The sequence below is a fragment of the Crocuta crocuta genome, unplaced genomic scaffold (assembly GCF_008692635.1).
Source record: "Crocuta crocuta isolate KB4526 unplaced genomic scaffold, BGI_CrCroc_1.0 scaffold28, whole genome shotgun sequence".
In the NCBI taxonomy this organism is placed as follows: domain Eukaryota; kingdom Metazoa; phylum Chordata; class Mammalia; order Carnivora; family Hyaenidae; genus Crocuta; species Crocuta crocuta.
In genome coordinates, this window is record NW_027533256.1 from 10,013,088 (window position 1) to 10,027,871 (window position 14,784).

The 14,784-nt window shown below is 42.9% G+C and overlaps 1 protein-coding gene across 5 annotated transcripts in view; it reads right to left on the bottom strand.

Moving 5' to 3' along the window:
• ERCC6 (ERCC excision repair 6, chromatin remodeling factor) overlaps positions 1 to 14,784 on the bottom strand; it is a 76,573-nt gene that overhangs the window by 5,351 nt on the left and 56,438 nt on the right. For all 5 annotated transcript variants that reach the window (XM_077746387.1, XM_077746383.1, XM_077746386.1 and 2 more), the window contains 8 exons: positions 12,314 to 12,430; positions 8,460 to 8,555; positions 5,807 to 6,022; positions 5,239 to 5,349; positions 4,713 to 4,832; positions 4,210 to 4,304; positions 2,188 to 2,333; positions 1,407 to 2,108 (listed from right to left, as the gene is read on the bottom strand). In XM_077746387.1, the coding sequence (XP_077602513.1) occupies positions 1,407 to 2,108; positions 2,188 to 2,333; positions 4,210 to 4,304; positions 4,713 to 4,832; positions 5,239 to 5,349; positions 5,807 to 6,022; positions 8,460 to 8,555; positions 12,314 to 12,430 (1,603 nt within the window). The remainder of the gene's footprint in view (positions 1 to 1,406; positions 2,109 to 2,187; positions 2,334 to 4,209; positions 4,305 to 4,712; positions 4,833 to 5,238; positions 5,350 to 5,806; positions 6,023 to 8,459; positions 8,556 to 12,313; positions 12,431 to 14,784) is intronic.

Below are 14,784 nucleotides of genomic sequence, written 5' to 3' on the forward strand. Positions count from 1 at the left end.
TAGGGATTATGAACGATCCTCAACATATCTGCTATCTGGAAAGTTTTAAAACCTTTTATTAATTCTTTACTAAAGGAAAAAATGTGAAAATATAAACCAGAATTACAGAATTTCTAAAAACTAATGATCATGAAAGTGCTATTTATAAGCAGAATTTAATGCAGTTTATCAGTGGAAAATTCATAGCCTTATTTATGTATCAATAAAAATGAAAGAATAAAAACAAATGAATTAAATTTTTTTATTTTGAAAAATAATTTTTTTCTTTTTGAGTTAGAGAGTGCCTGTGTGCTTGCCCCCTACATGCACACACAAGTGGAGGAGAGGCAGAGGGAAAGGAGAGAGAATCTTCAGCAGGTTCTATGCCCTGCATGGAGCCCAACTCAGGGCTCAGTCTCACAACTATGAGATCATGACCTGAGCCAAAATCAAGAGTCAGGCACTTAACTGACTGAGCCAACCAGGCGCCCCAAATGAATTGCTAATTTTCTAAGTTAGTCTTCTAAAACTTAAGCCAAAAATCCTCACCAAAACTCAACAAAAACAAAAGCACAGGGAAGAAGGTAATAAAGATAAAAGCAAAAATCAATGAGGTAGAGAACAACCATAGACCTAATTAATAAATCAAAATGCTGTTTTATTAAAAAAAAAAAAAAATCACAAACCACTAGTTTAACCTGACCAAAAAAGGAGCATGGCAGAAGTCTACAAAATTAGAAACAAGGGAAAACAGACCAGTAACTGTAGAAGAAATAGAAGGTAGGAGGCCCAGAGGGTTTCCTTCTGAAATGCCATACAGAAACCTGCCCTCCCAAATCGAGACCCACAAATGGTGGCCTCTGGTCACTCGGAGCCGTCACACTGTGAACACAATGGCCGCTGAGGCCTGAACGTGACGACCTTCCCAGGGAGGACTGCACTGTGGTAACCCGAACCCGGGTCCTGAGCAACTGTGGAGTCGTCTTTCCTGACTGTTCTCCCTTAGTACTAGCGATCAGCTTTCCCACTTCCGCCTGCTCTGGCCATGCCCCTGCCTCTCCCTCATGACCGTTACTTTAATCTCCTATGGCTGGAAAATCACATGAATACAGCATGTCCAGAAACCTCCTATCAGTGTTCAGGTCGTACAAATCTACTTAAAGCACTGGCCCCCTCCTGCATGTGGTTGTAAGTCAAATACTGCTATTCCCCAAAGGTTCAATTTCTTTGAGGTCTTCAGAAAAGAGAGGTGAATACAATTTTCAAAATGTCAATATATTTCAAATCTAAATTTTAGAAGAAAAACAGCTTCCAGCTGAGAGCCCATTCTGCCCTGTGAGTAAAGGCTGCTATGGCTAAAAACAGCCTACTCCTCTTCTGTCTTCTTGTTCTTAGCACACCTGTGGCAAATTCAGCAAAAAGATTACCTGACTTTTTGAAAAGCTTTTCCAAGACATAATCGTCATTGCTCCGCTCACTGGTCTCATTCTCATTTTCACTGCCCTGCTTCCGGTACCGCCTTTTCTTCACTAGGTGTGGAATTCGAGTTCCTTCAAACTTGGCATCTCTGTGATGCTTCGAGTTCTTGGGCTTTTGCTTCAGCTGCCGATGGTGCTCCAGGGTCTCTTCTTCTGGTGCACTGTGTTTTGTTTTAGATTTGTGCTTATAACAATTATTTTCCATTTGCTTATCCTCCCAAAGAGGCTCTGTTGGAGCCTGGCAGCTTTCTCTTTTGTCAGAAAGACCTTGGTTTTCATGGATGCTTTCCTCACTACACAGCCCATCTGTTTTGCTGACTCCTGGAGAATCTGAACATTCTCCATGTCCACTGATCACTGACGACTCCTCTAGTCTGGACACTGCACTCGTCTCTTTTCCAGGCCCGTCACCACCAGGCAGATCTCTAGGCGTTTGGGGGGGAACTTTCAAAGGATCACCTTGATCCGATGTTACTGCATTTACTTCAGCTCCTGTAACTGCAGACTTCTCTCCAGATGAGGCAGCATCGTTTGCAGATGCATTAGAATCAGGGAACTTTTTGCATGTTGAAACATTAGGGTCTGTCCCAGAGGCTGGCGGAAGTTTTCTTTTTAAAAGGCGTTTGGGAGTCTGAACATCTGATCCAGTTCCTATAAAAGGGAAAAGCATACTCAAGTTACACTACATAATTCTTCCGTGGTTTTTACTCTAAGTTATTTTATGTAATACCTGCAAAAATAGCACTTGTTTCAGTGCTCTGGGATGCATCAGGGCTCGTCAGAGTGAACAGCTCATAAAGATCGTTGGACTTGAAAAATCGCCTTTGCTTCGGATCTTTCAGCACTCTATTTGTCAAAAATTGCTTGAAAATTTGCCTAAAAAGATAAAAATTAAACTCATATAAAACAATGCTCAAAATCCTAATTATAAAACTATGAATGATAATAATGATTGCAGCTGAACAAATGTCTAAATAATCCTCAAACTTCTTGCCTTGGAAAATTACAACTGAGAAAGCACATAAGATATTGGATGGTTTTATAGAATTTGAATTACAAAGAATATCTTATTATTTACACCCAGGGAGCTTTTTCAATCTCCAAGATTCATCACGTGTCAGACAGCACCTTTCCATATATAATCAAGTGATTCACAGCCTCACTGAGCTGGAAGGAGTCAGCTTCCCGGACTACCAGACTAAGGGTCCCCTGCCCTGCTGTCCTCAGGACCCTTCCACGGTGGCATTCAGGAAACTCTCTTACCAGGGCTTTGCACTAGAAGCTGTGTCACCCACCTTCCACATGCTGATTCATACTCTATGCTAAAGCTCCACACCATCATTACCCCTGCCCAGATGTCCCCACAAAGCAGTCCGACCCCTACTACCCAGGCTAAAGCATGTCTCTCTAAAAGGGAGCTCTCCCTCACAGGACTCAGCTCATCTCCAGCCCTCTCAGAAGAAGGACTTTAAGAACACACACCTATCTGGGAGTGGCCCAGTGCATGGTGGGAAGCAGGGAGCTTCATTTTAAGAGCTGGGTGCAGGTTAAGAATAAAGCCTTCAAGGGTACTTGGGTGGCTCAGTCGGTTAAACGTCCGACTTTGGCTCAGGTCATGATCTCGTGGTTTGTGGGTTCGAGCCCCGCGTCGGGCTCTGTGCTGACAGCCAGCTCAGAGCCTGGAGACTGCTTTGGATTCTGTATCTCCCTCTCTCACTGACCTTCCCCTGATCACGCTGTCTCTCTTGCTCTCTCTCTCAGAAATAAAACATTAAAAAAAAATTTTAAGAATAAAGTTTTCAGTAGAGGAGAAGGAGAAGGTGGTCACTGTTAAAGTGACCTTTGCCTAAACTACTCCTTGTAGAGAAAGATGGAAAAACGGGTGTTCTAGCCAACCTCTCTCTCTGGGGCATTTGAACCAAAGACCACCAGCTACCCCACGCTGATCACACCTACATGGTGTGTGAAAATTCCAGTATGTATTTCAATTGTCACTTCTTAAAATTTTTCTGAAAAAAGAAGATGGTACACTATAGTAGGTAGGTACATTTCTCTTAAATAACAGTTAACATGAAGTTAACACATAAGCAATCCTTGATGTTTAATAAGGTAGGAAGATGATCAGGTTCAAAGACTTGTAATTTTTTTTTTTATTAAGTAAACTCCATCCCCAATGTGGGGCTTAAACCCACAACCCCGAGATTAAGAGTCACATCCTCTACTGACAGCCAGCCAGGTGCCCCAAAGACATTTTTTAAAGATTCACAATAAGCCATCTGAGCTTACCTTTAATGAGAAAGAAAAAATACAAAAACAAAATAACCACCAAAAATCCCCCCACATATCCTTTAAGTTACAGCAACGATTGCTCTAAGATGAAAAGACTTTTAAAGCAATACATTAAAAAACTTCCCAGCTAGGGGCGCCTGGGTGGCTTAGTCGGTTAAGCGTCCGACTTTCGCTTAGGTCATGATCTCGTGGTTGTGGGTTCGAGCCCCGCGTCGGGCTCTGTGCTGACTGCCAGCTCAGAGCCTGGAGCCCCTTTCGGTCTGTGACTCCCTCTCTCTCTGACCCTCCCCTGCTCACGCTGTCTCTCTCTCTCCTAGAAATAAATAAAACATAAAAAAAAAAAAACAAAAAAAAAACTTCCCAGCTCAAAGCCCCAGCGGCGTACTTGTAGATCTACATCCTGCACACGCCGCAGCGGGGAGAGCAGGCTCCAGTCAAGGAGCAGGCAGCCATCTGTACTGACCGGTGGTAAATCTTTTCTTCAATGGTGCCTGCAGTCAGCAGCCTGTACACCGTCACCTGCTTCTTCTGGCCTATCCTCCATGCTCGCTCCCGGGCCTGCGGCAGAAAGATGCATCTCAACAAGCACACTTCCCAATGCCAAGCGCTTACCAAAAGAGAGAGAGCCAGTTGCTTCCTTCCCCTGCCAAAGCTAAAATTTTGGCTAATGATGCTAACTATACATAAGGCCTATTAAGGAAAATAGGTGACAAAGACAGACTGGGCCATCTTCACCTGCGAACCAATATGTGTAACTCTGTACTCTCTATCTGTACCCCACATGTGGTGATGAATGCCACAGATAAACTGAAGACTCTGTGTCTGTGAGGCCAGGCAGCGTCTTCCTCCACGCTGAAGACGAGGCAACAACCAAGACATAAGCTCCATGCAGAAGCTCACAGGGGCGCCAAAGGACACTCCCAAGTGCTGGCCACTCACCTGTCTGTCACTAACACACTCCCTTACCTGTGTGTCTGTGCTGGGGTTCCAGTCGGGATCATAGATGATGACTCTGTTTGCCCCCGTCAGGTTGACACCTATGCCACCCACCCGAGTGGTCAGAAGAAACACAAATATGGATGCATCCTAGAGGTAAGATGTGCAACATTTAGTATGCACGTTTAAGACTAGTTATAGCACTTCACCTCTGCCTTTACGTACTCGACACATGGAAACCCCTTCCCAATACAAAAAATGGGTTATGTCCTAGAGACCATTGGTAAGTTAAGATCCCATCTCACAACTTCTACTTTTAGTATGGATTATATTAGAAATAGCTCAGAGTTGGCTTTTCAAGAAGAAATACACATTCTTTGTTTAGACACACAAACACACACAAAATCCAGAAATGCACAGAGCTTGAAGCAGAAAGTCTCTCCCTACACACTGCCTATTCCCAATGTCAGCATGGCTCAGGTAAGTGAAGCCATTCTCCTTCTTTCCTCTGCCCAGAGTAGCACTACCTGGTTTTACTGTTATATACACTTGTTACCTCGTTGTATCTTGTAATCAGAGGTTGTCTTGAAGCTATTGCAGTGGTACCATCCATCTTGAGGTAAGAATACTTTTGGGCTCTAAGGAATACTTCAAGTATATCCAACATCTGTTTGGGAGAAGGAGTAGGGGAAAAAAGTTTAAAAATCAAAAACACACCTCCAGTGCGTACTCTCACATCTCTGTGAATAGTCACACCTTCCCAACAGGCTTAAATTAAAAGGGGCTTCTTGCTCTGAGGTAGATAAATATAACTACTTACTACAAGAGTATTTTTGGTATTTCCCTACTATTAATTCTTCTCAGTTTTGTAAAGAGGAGGGCATCTATTTGAGTTCAGATCCAAATGTGCCCACACCCTAGTATCACATGGTAAACGTTTTTAAAAAGCCAACTTCTAGGCACTGTCTAGAGAAAGATCCAAGCTCCCAAAGAGATCTGTAGGCTTGCCACCTTAGTATCAGCAGGTGAATTTGCTTTCAGAATCACTATTTTAGACTATATCCCATTTTTTAAATTACTGGTTTAAAGAATTCCTCTTTCTTGTATAAGGTCTGTACACTCACTTGTCTTGACTGAGAAAACAGCAATACTCGTTGACCCTGTTTGTGCCATATTTTCAACAAGGACTCAACTACTATCATTTTCCCAGAACGTTTCCAGTATCCAAACTGATCTTCTTCTAGTTCATCATCTGGAATACCTCTGAGATTCTTGGGACCTCCAGAAAAGAGGTCAGGGTGGTTGCAGATTTTTCTTAGGGCTACAAGTCCAGAGAAAATCTATGGCATAAAAGAATTACATGCATTTGGATTACTCCATTTAAATAACATTCACTTGTAAAGGAAGGGAAGGATGATATTCCATTTGTAACACAGATTAAAAAGGAATTCTTCACCAGATTCTTAGCTTTCTCCCTAAGCACAGTGTATCAGGAGCTAGAAGAAATCAACCTTCATTCATTTTCTATCTTGATAAGGTAAATTTTCTAGAAACAAAAGCATTCTATTAGACCAATATCTACTGGTCATAATTAATTACTGATGACTTATTTTCTCTCACTAGAAAAAAAGGTATACAGTTCACAGCATATAAAAACTGACTCATCTTTTATGTGAATAAAAAATGTCATGCCTATCTAAATTTGGAGAATCAGGCAGGTGACTTAACAAATGCATTTAAATATTATACTACGTACACCTCACTGAAAGTTCTGTAGTTGAACATGTGAGTCAGAGCTTGAAGTTCCATTTACTTTTTTTTTTTAATGTTCATTTAGTTTTGAGAGGGAGACACACAGAGCATGAGCAGGGGAGGGGCAGAGCGAGAAGTAGACACAGAATCTGAAGCAGGATCCAGGCTCTGAGCTGTCAGTACAGAGCTCGAGGCGGGGCTCGAACCGATGAACCGTGAGGTCATGACCTGAGCTGAAGTTGGACGCTAAACCGACTGAGCCACCCAGGCACCCCAAGTTCCATTTACCTTTCTATCAGAATATTAGAAAACATGTCTGCATGGAAAATATGCAAATGGGAAAGACATGAGGGTGGTTCACTGAGCAGAAGGGCGTAAGAGACGAGGAGTGCCTGCCCTCTAGGCCCCCGGCGGGAGGGCATCCTTCACAGCTGTCTGAGTATGACTCAAATCAAGCTCAGGGGTATAAAAGCTCAAGCAGAAAAAGATAAGACACAAGTGAAGCCAATAATGGTAGTTTTAACAAGTAAACAACAGTTAAACAAAATGAACAATAAGAAAATATGAACAAATCAGGAACACTGTCAAAACTCCTCCAAAGAGTCATCTGTAACTCCTCTGTCTGCCTCTAGATCTGTGCTAGATACAATACAGGGGTCACAAACCACATAGGGCTACTATGGACACAGTGTGGCTAGTCCAGGGGCGCCTACGTGGCTCAGTCAGTTGAGCGTTCAACTCTTGGTTTCTGCTCAGGTCAGGATCCTGTGGTTTCATGAGTTCGAGTCCCACGTTGGGCTCTGCTCTGGCACTGTGGAGCCTGCTTGGGATGGTCTCATTTTTTGCCCCTCCCCCACCTGCACTGTCTCTCTCCAAAGTAGAATTAAAAAAAATAATAATAAAGTATGGTTAGTCCAAATTGAGAAGGATATTTTACATTTGCAGTGCAATTTTAAAGATGTAGTTTTAAAAAGTATTAAAATATCTCAATAATTTAAAATTTTTGATTACACATTAAAATGACATTTTAGATACATCAGGTTAAATAAAATTCATTATCAAAATTGATTCCACTTCTTTTTACCTTTTTCAGTGTGACTAGGACAATTTAAGATCACATATGCAGCTGGCGTTGTGTATCTATGGGTTAGTGCTAATCTAGACCACCTTCCCAAATTGGAGGCGCATGAAGCTAAGGGCAGATTCAGGAGAGATGAATACATGTAACGATTTAAGAATCTCCCATAGATGCCAGTGATAGATGAAGTAAGAAACTGCACCATGGCTAAAAGGAATGAAATGACTTCATCTGGAAGAAACAGCATGTAGACATTACAGGACAAGGGCAGCCACGTCACCCATAACACTCATCTCTTTGTCAACCTTTGTGTATAAGCAGGAAAGTATGTTTTGGAGAGTAAGGTGCTTGCTGCTCAGCTGTACCTCCCATGAGGACAAACCAAAGACTAAGGAAGTTTTATATGTCAAATAAATAAAACACAATTCCCATTTTAGGACACTGAAGCACAAAGAAACAACAGCTTATATGGAGCTTCAAACTAAATGCTGATTATAAACTCACTATGTATGCTTACTGAACAGGCCTTTACCCACATCTACTGCTGAGTACTGCTGATAACTAAAATGTTATTACTTACACAAACATTTATAATCCCAGTTCTTCCTTCATGCACCTGTGAACCCCAGCAGTCTGGGGCCACTTCCCTGCATAGGACCAGACATCCCTGCAGGACTCACCACTACAAACGCTTTGTCTAGCACTACTCTTCTCCTAGACCATGTGACGTGGGGCTCAAGTGTAACCGTGCTGCAATACAGGCAAAAGGAAGCGTGCTCAAACGAACTGTGCATTCTCTTACTTCTGGAAGGGCTTTGAATTAAGTGACAGTTTACACCCAAATGTTTCCAAGAGGTGACCATGAATCCTTGACTAGTCCTAATTTCCTTTTGTCCCCTGCTTCCCTGCTCCACAATTCATTTCTCTACTTTCAATATTTAGCTGACCTGCATATCTCCATTGAGAATTCTGTAAACTTCTTTGGAATCAATAAAATTTTGGTAGACTTTTTGTTGCTCCTCTGTAAGACGGCAAAATAGGACCTATGGAGAAGAAGAAAAAAAAACCCAGAAAACTTTTTTTAACTATGCAAATAATTAAAACATCAACAAAATTGTCTAATAAAAAAAGCACAGCATATACAATTTTAACAATGTACCTCTATTTCAAAAAGCCAAAATTGTGCCACATCTCAAGCTGAACAAAAACACAGTCACCCCTTTTCATCAGCCCCTCCATTTCTGTCATCCATCCAACTCTAGATTCCCACCCACTCTTCCAACAGTTCCTGAAGATTCGCTTCCTACCCACAACAAAGTTCAGGGTCAGGTGCACAGATATCCTGCATTCTAGTCTCCAAGTGCTCAGACCATCTCACTGCCTGTGCCCCTCGCCTACACTTCACTTCTGCAGACCTGACCTGGGACCCTACCCTCACCTGACTCACCCCCTTTCCTGCAGGTGGAAGCACAGGTCCACAAATTTACCAGACTCTCCCATCATCCCAGCCCAACTGTACCTGTTCCTCCGTGACAGAACATGCCTTGATGTTCCGCCTCTCAATCCTCCTTTCTCCACGTCCACTGCTGCCACCTCATGGCTTGACACTATTCCTCAGTCATAAACCCAAGACATTTTCCTTCAGCTACCTCTCTGCCACCCACTACACCTGCCTTATAAACTTCCAAATGAAGACTGACTCAGCTGCCTTCTCTACTCTTTTCTGGTAAAGTACTGAGCACTGCTGAAGAACACTAGCCAGCTGGACAGTGCCCTGCCACTCCTGCCCCTGGTCTCCAGGGGAGGCCTCTGTGCACCCCCGCTCGGCCCCTTCCATAAACCCAGACCAGCTGTGACATCACTCCTCACTCTCTCCAAGCCTCCCACCTTTCTCTCAACCTCTATTTAAAAGCAATCAAATGGACAAAACATCAAAAATAGAAACTGAAGCTATCAGTCATGATTCCCTGATATTCACTCCCTAAAATTTATCTACTTTGTCCACCTCAGCTGGTTTTCCCTTATTCCCAGAGGAACAGATTCCTCTTTGGGATCTGGCGCAACCTTTTGACCTTTATACTGGATCTGAAAACCCTCTCCTCTTCCTGAGGACAGTGCTCCACCACCTCAGACTTTCCAAACACTGAGGGGGAAAACTCCCTGAAAGGATTATGTACAATCACCATCCCAACATCGTCACCTTCCAGCCTCTCCTGGACTCAGTGGAAGCCTGGAGGGCACAGCCACTGGGAAACTGCTGTGGATGAGGTCACTAACAACTTCCTGGTAGCCGGCCACACAGGGACCCCAGGCCTCATGATCCACTTCCCCTAACCTACATCCTACCTTTCTACGTAGGCCTCCTGTCCTCCCGACGAGCCCCTCCTAATACCCTCTCCACAGCACTGCAGCTTTTCTCTCCTCATTCTGTGCATGGGCCCAGGCAACATCATCACTGCTCACAACTTCTGCACCTTCCCTGCTCAGAAGTCACAACTACATCCCAGCCTAGAACTCTCCTCAGAACCCAAGACTCATTTATAATTGCCTTTTAAGCAGGTAGATATTTTGTGGGCACTTCAAATGACCCGAATTAAACTCGTTAGCTGCCTCCTCCATATTGTCCTTTGAAAAGCCACTTGCAGCAGATCCATCCCATCATCTACACAGGAAACCCCTCCTCAGTTCAGACTCATCTTCCCCCTCAGACTCTGTAAGGACTGGCTAACTCATCCCGTTGCCTCCATTTTCCCTCTCATCCAATGAGTTCTTATGCTGCCTGAGTAATTTTTCTAGAATACGAACCTGAGTATATGTAATTCCTGGTTTCTTAAATTCGCATTTCAGTCCTTTAAATAACAAAGGCAACAGAGAAAAGCATTTCCTCTGTTAATTACAAAGTTAACTGAACAAATCATTCACCAGATGCTTCATGTCCACAAATCACTGTTTTAGGTGTTACATGGCATTTTAAGATGGGTAAGACAAAGTCCTGACCTCAAGGAATTATCCAGTCAAGAGCTTCATGGGTTCTTAAAACTTCCGTGTGTGGGTTTGCCAGGGGGGTAGGATGGATGGATGCAGTGGCATGGAAAACCTCCAGGCAGAGGGAATATCAATGCAAATGGAGAGACAAGTGGCTCATGTTTGGAAAACAAGAAGTGGTTTGCCTTGGCTACTACATGGAATACAAAAAAGACACATTTTGGGACTCCATAGTGAAAATAAATTGGTGCAAATAAGCTAAATCAGGTATTCTTGATGGGAAAAGGGATATCGAAGATATGTCGGCAGAAAGATGAGCCTTGGAAAAACTAATCCAGCAACACTATGCAATACTAATGAGAGTTCCAATCAATGTCTGGGAAGCGAGACAGACACTGGCTGCACAAATTTACGAGGATGTGAAGCAAAGAAATGAAAGCATGAAAAAGGACAAAACAGCACAGCAACTGGTGGGTTTGGAATTAGACACAGAGCAGAGCATTGTGGCCTGAGACACTGGTGGAAAACAGAGACCTCTAAGGGGAATGCTAAGATCAAGGGCTGAATTTGGAAATAAGTTTGAGGGAAGGGAAGAGGCAGGAATGAAAAACGCCTTGGTGACAGATCTCCAAAATCTTTTATAGTTTCAATACTGAGAATCTACAATGTACTTATTTTCTGAAGTTGCAGAGGGTGCAGTCATCGGTGGAGAGAACAGACCAGCAGGATGGGCTTTCAAAGGACGCCCCTTTTACAACCCAAGTCAGATGACATCATTCCTCGGCTCAGTATCTCCCTGTGAACTACCTTTTCCCTCACAGTAAAATTCAAATCTTCACCGTGACCAGCAGGTCACCTGGCCGGCCAACTGACTTCTCCCTCTGACTGCTCGCATCGTCCTTCCTGCCTTCAGGCCACACTGCCCTCCCTGAAGGTATGTACCAACACCTTCCACTTCCATCTACCTAAAATGCTCTTCTTCCAAAAACCCCATGCTTCACTCCTTTACCTTTTTTTTATTAAAAAAATTTTTTTAATGTTTTATTTATTTCTGAGAGAGAGAGAGAGAGACAGCATGAGCAGGAGAGGGTCAGAGAGAGAGGGAGACACCAAATCTGAAACAGGCTCCAGGCTCTGAGCTGGCTGGCAGCATAGAGCCCAAGGTGGAGCTTGAGCCTACGAACCATTAGATCATGACCTGAGCCGAAGTCGGACGCTTAACTGACTGAGCTACCCAGGCTCCCCACTCCTTTACCTTCTTTAGGTCTCTGTTAAATGTCTGTTTATCAGAGAGGTGAGACCTCTAACCATCCCTTGTAAGAAGCCCCTCTTCCCCAAACCCTCGCCCTTACTCACCCCATCCTCCTTACTCCGCTCATTTCTTCCTCCACCCTACTGCTGTCTGCCATGTGACATATTTATCCATGACTGTCTCCCCTCCTCAAGAATGAATGTGAGCTCCATGAGAGTGAGCGTTTGCTCTGTTCACTGCTATCTCCCAGGAACGCGATTGGCACCTAGTATGATTTATGCCAAGAATGAGTTGGGGGCTTGAACATAGAGAAGTATAAAAGTGCAGCTGCAGGAATGTGTGTTAATAAGCAAAAGAGCAAAGCCTGTGGACTGAGGAAGAGCCCTGCAAGGGCAGGTGACACAGCAGGCTCACCTGTCACACACAGATGTATACAATATAAATCAGCTGCCTGGCAGCACCAGCCACCATACCCGTTAGCCTCACCAATTCTGCGCATGAAAAGTAAACAGACAGGTACACCCACGCTTCAGAAATGTTCTGGTAACTCCTGGATTTACAGACCTGTTCATTTTTATCTGGCAAAGAAAGGCTCATTTTGACATCTGACTTCATTCTCCGCAGTAGGTATGGATTTATGGTATCTCGTAAGACACATGCACACTTATAAGCAGTTTTAACCTTTAATAAGAGAAAAAGGCAGACAATTAGTTATATTTAAGAAATACATTTGTTCTTACCTCTCAATTGATTCCAATGTTTAAAAAAAAATTTTTTTTAATGACCTATGGCTATACAAAAGTAGCTGGAAATGGTTGGAAAATGGTTTGGAAAAATTAGGATAAGCTCCATATATTCCATTAGGTGGTAGATTTCATAAGATCTCATTAGTTAAAAAAAACTTATTAATCAAATTCACAACAAAAGAACTGATGCCCCATTCCTCCTCCATACTTTGCCTTAATTATTATTATCATATAGTTAGAACCTAAAGTACAGATTTCTTTGGTTCTCGACTACACTCTAGGGGAAAAACAGCTTTCAAATGAATCTGTTTAGAATCTTGCATTCTCCAAAAGCTACAAAGGAACTGCTGCCCTACAAGACTGAAGATCAAAAGCTCACTCTGGGAGAAAGCTGCAGCAATGGGAGCAACCAGATAATAAGCAGAGATTACTGCCCACTGGGGACTTAGGAGAGTAAGTTCAAGAAAAGCCCTATGATCCCAGAAATAAAAGGTCACTCTAGCCTAAGATGGAGCATATGGTTCTGTAATGGAGCACAGCCACATGAGATGGGTATTAACTGTATGTAGAAAAACAAAGACCCACAGCTCAGGAAACACTCCCTCTGCAATTCACTTAAAGGCAAACAAAGAATTCAATAAATTATTGATATCTAAAAAAATCTAAATAGGCTTAACAACCTAGTAAATTACTATTTAAAGGAACAAGAAAAATTCCAACCGAAGTTTAAATTTAACAGAGTTAGCTGCAAAATGAAGGGCAATAAAAAAAGCTTGACCATAATACATACAGAAAAACTGTTAAAAAGTAACATGTAAAAAATATTTTAAAAGACCCTAAGAACACTTCACTCAATGTATACATGTATGTGCATCTATCTATCTTGTGTGTGGGAGTACAGAAATATAAAAAAAAAAAAAAAAACAACAGAATTTACTTTGGAATAGTAGACAATAACAAACAAGTTGAATTAACAACTTTTAATTATAGGTAACCTCACAAATGTATCATTCAAATGCTGATAAAAATTACCCTGAAGGTGATGATCAGGAACATATTATGGTTTGTAATATAGAGATAAATTTCCAAATTAAAATGAAATTACAGTCCCACCAAGGAAGCAAGTACATGGTTTAAATTCTTCCTAAAAATATACATATTATGTTAAGGAAACTGTCTCCACATCCCCACCTCTACCCACATTTCTCCTCTCTGGAAGCACAAGCGAGCTGGATGATGATTTGGGAAGACCAGGGCTAGGCTGGTGGGTGGCCTGGCTGCTCATTTCCACTCTCTCTCCTGCCTGTCCACCCCTCAGCAGAGTTCTCCTTCCCCCACCCCTCCCTGCTCCTGGCCCACCATGGTGAACTCACAGGGGTCAGACCTCAGAGTTGGCTGGGGATGGGTCTGTTTTTCACACCCAACTCTCCTCAAAGGAAGATCTAAAGCTCTGGAATGGGGTGGAGATGGGAGAGCAAGGAACACCAAGAAACCCGATTTTAGCCTTGACATCAAGTCACGTTCTCAGTGCAACTTTCCTAGGCTATCCTGTGCTTCATGCAATAAAGCCGATTCTATATTTACTTCCCATCTGCCTCCATCTCTCTGTGAATAAACATACATGGTGGGAATCCAACTGTATTTCTCATAATTATCCCTCCCAACTCTCTAGTGCCATGGAAAATGGAGACCTAGCTGAGCAAGCCCGTGCTTCCTTCCTATTCCTGACAAAGCAGAGTGATTATCACTCCCCAGCTCTGCCTGTTCCAGAGCTGAGTGACCTTAGACCAGTCACCAAACCACTGAGTCCCAATAACCTTGAGCAAGAAATGAGGAGGTTCTTTTCAGTTCTAAAATCCCCACACAAGCTTAACACGCAAATCCAAGATGAGTCCATATTCTTGGCAGCTGATGTTCTTCCCTCACCTTCCTCAGCCTTGTATAGTCATCTCTCCCCCAGGGAGCCTTTCTTGACTCCCACAAGCTCTGATATTGCATTACCTCCCCTGACCACGGTCTTCATTACCCTGTACTATGATCAGCTGTTTATCATGTTCCCACTGTGCACCCACCACTGGAATAGATACTATTCAAGGTAAGGTTCTGGTTGTCAGCCACCTCTCATCATTTTAGCCCCAGCCTGACACAATAAATTATCTGCTGATAGACTACCTTCTTGGGATTCAGTAATCAATGGCAACCACGGACTTAAAAAAGCAAATGTGAAAACAACACCTCTGCTCTCAAGGACCTAATAACCTAAAAAAAAGAAAAAAGAGAAGTACACAA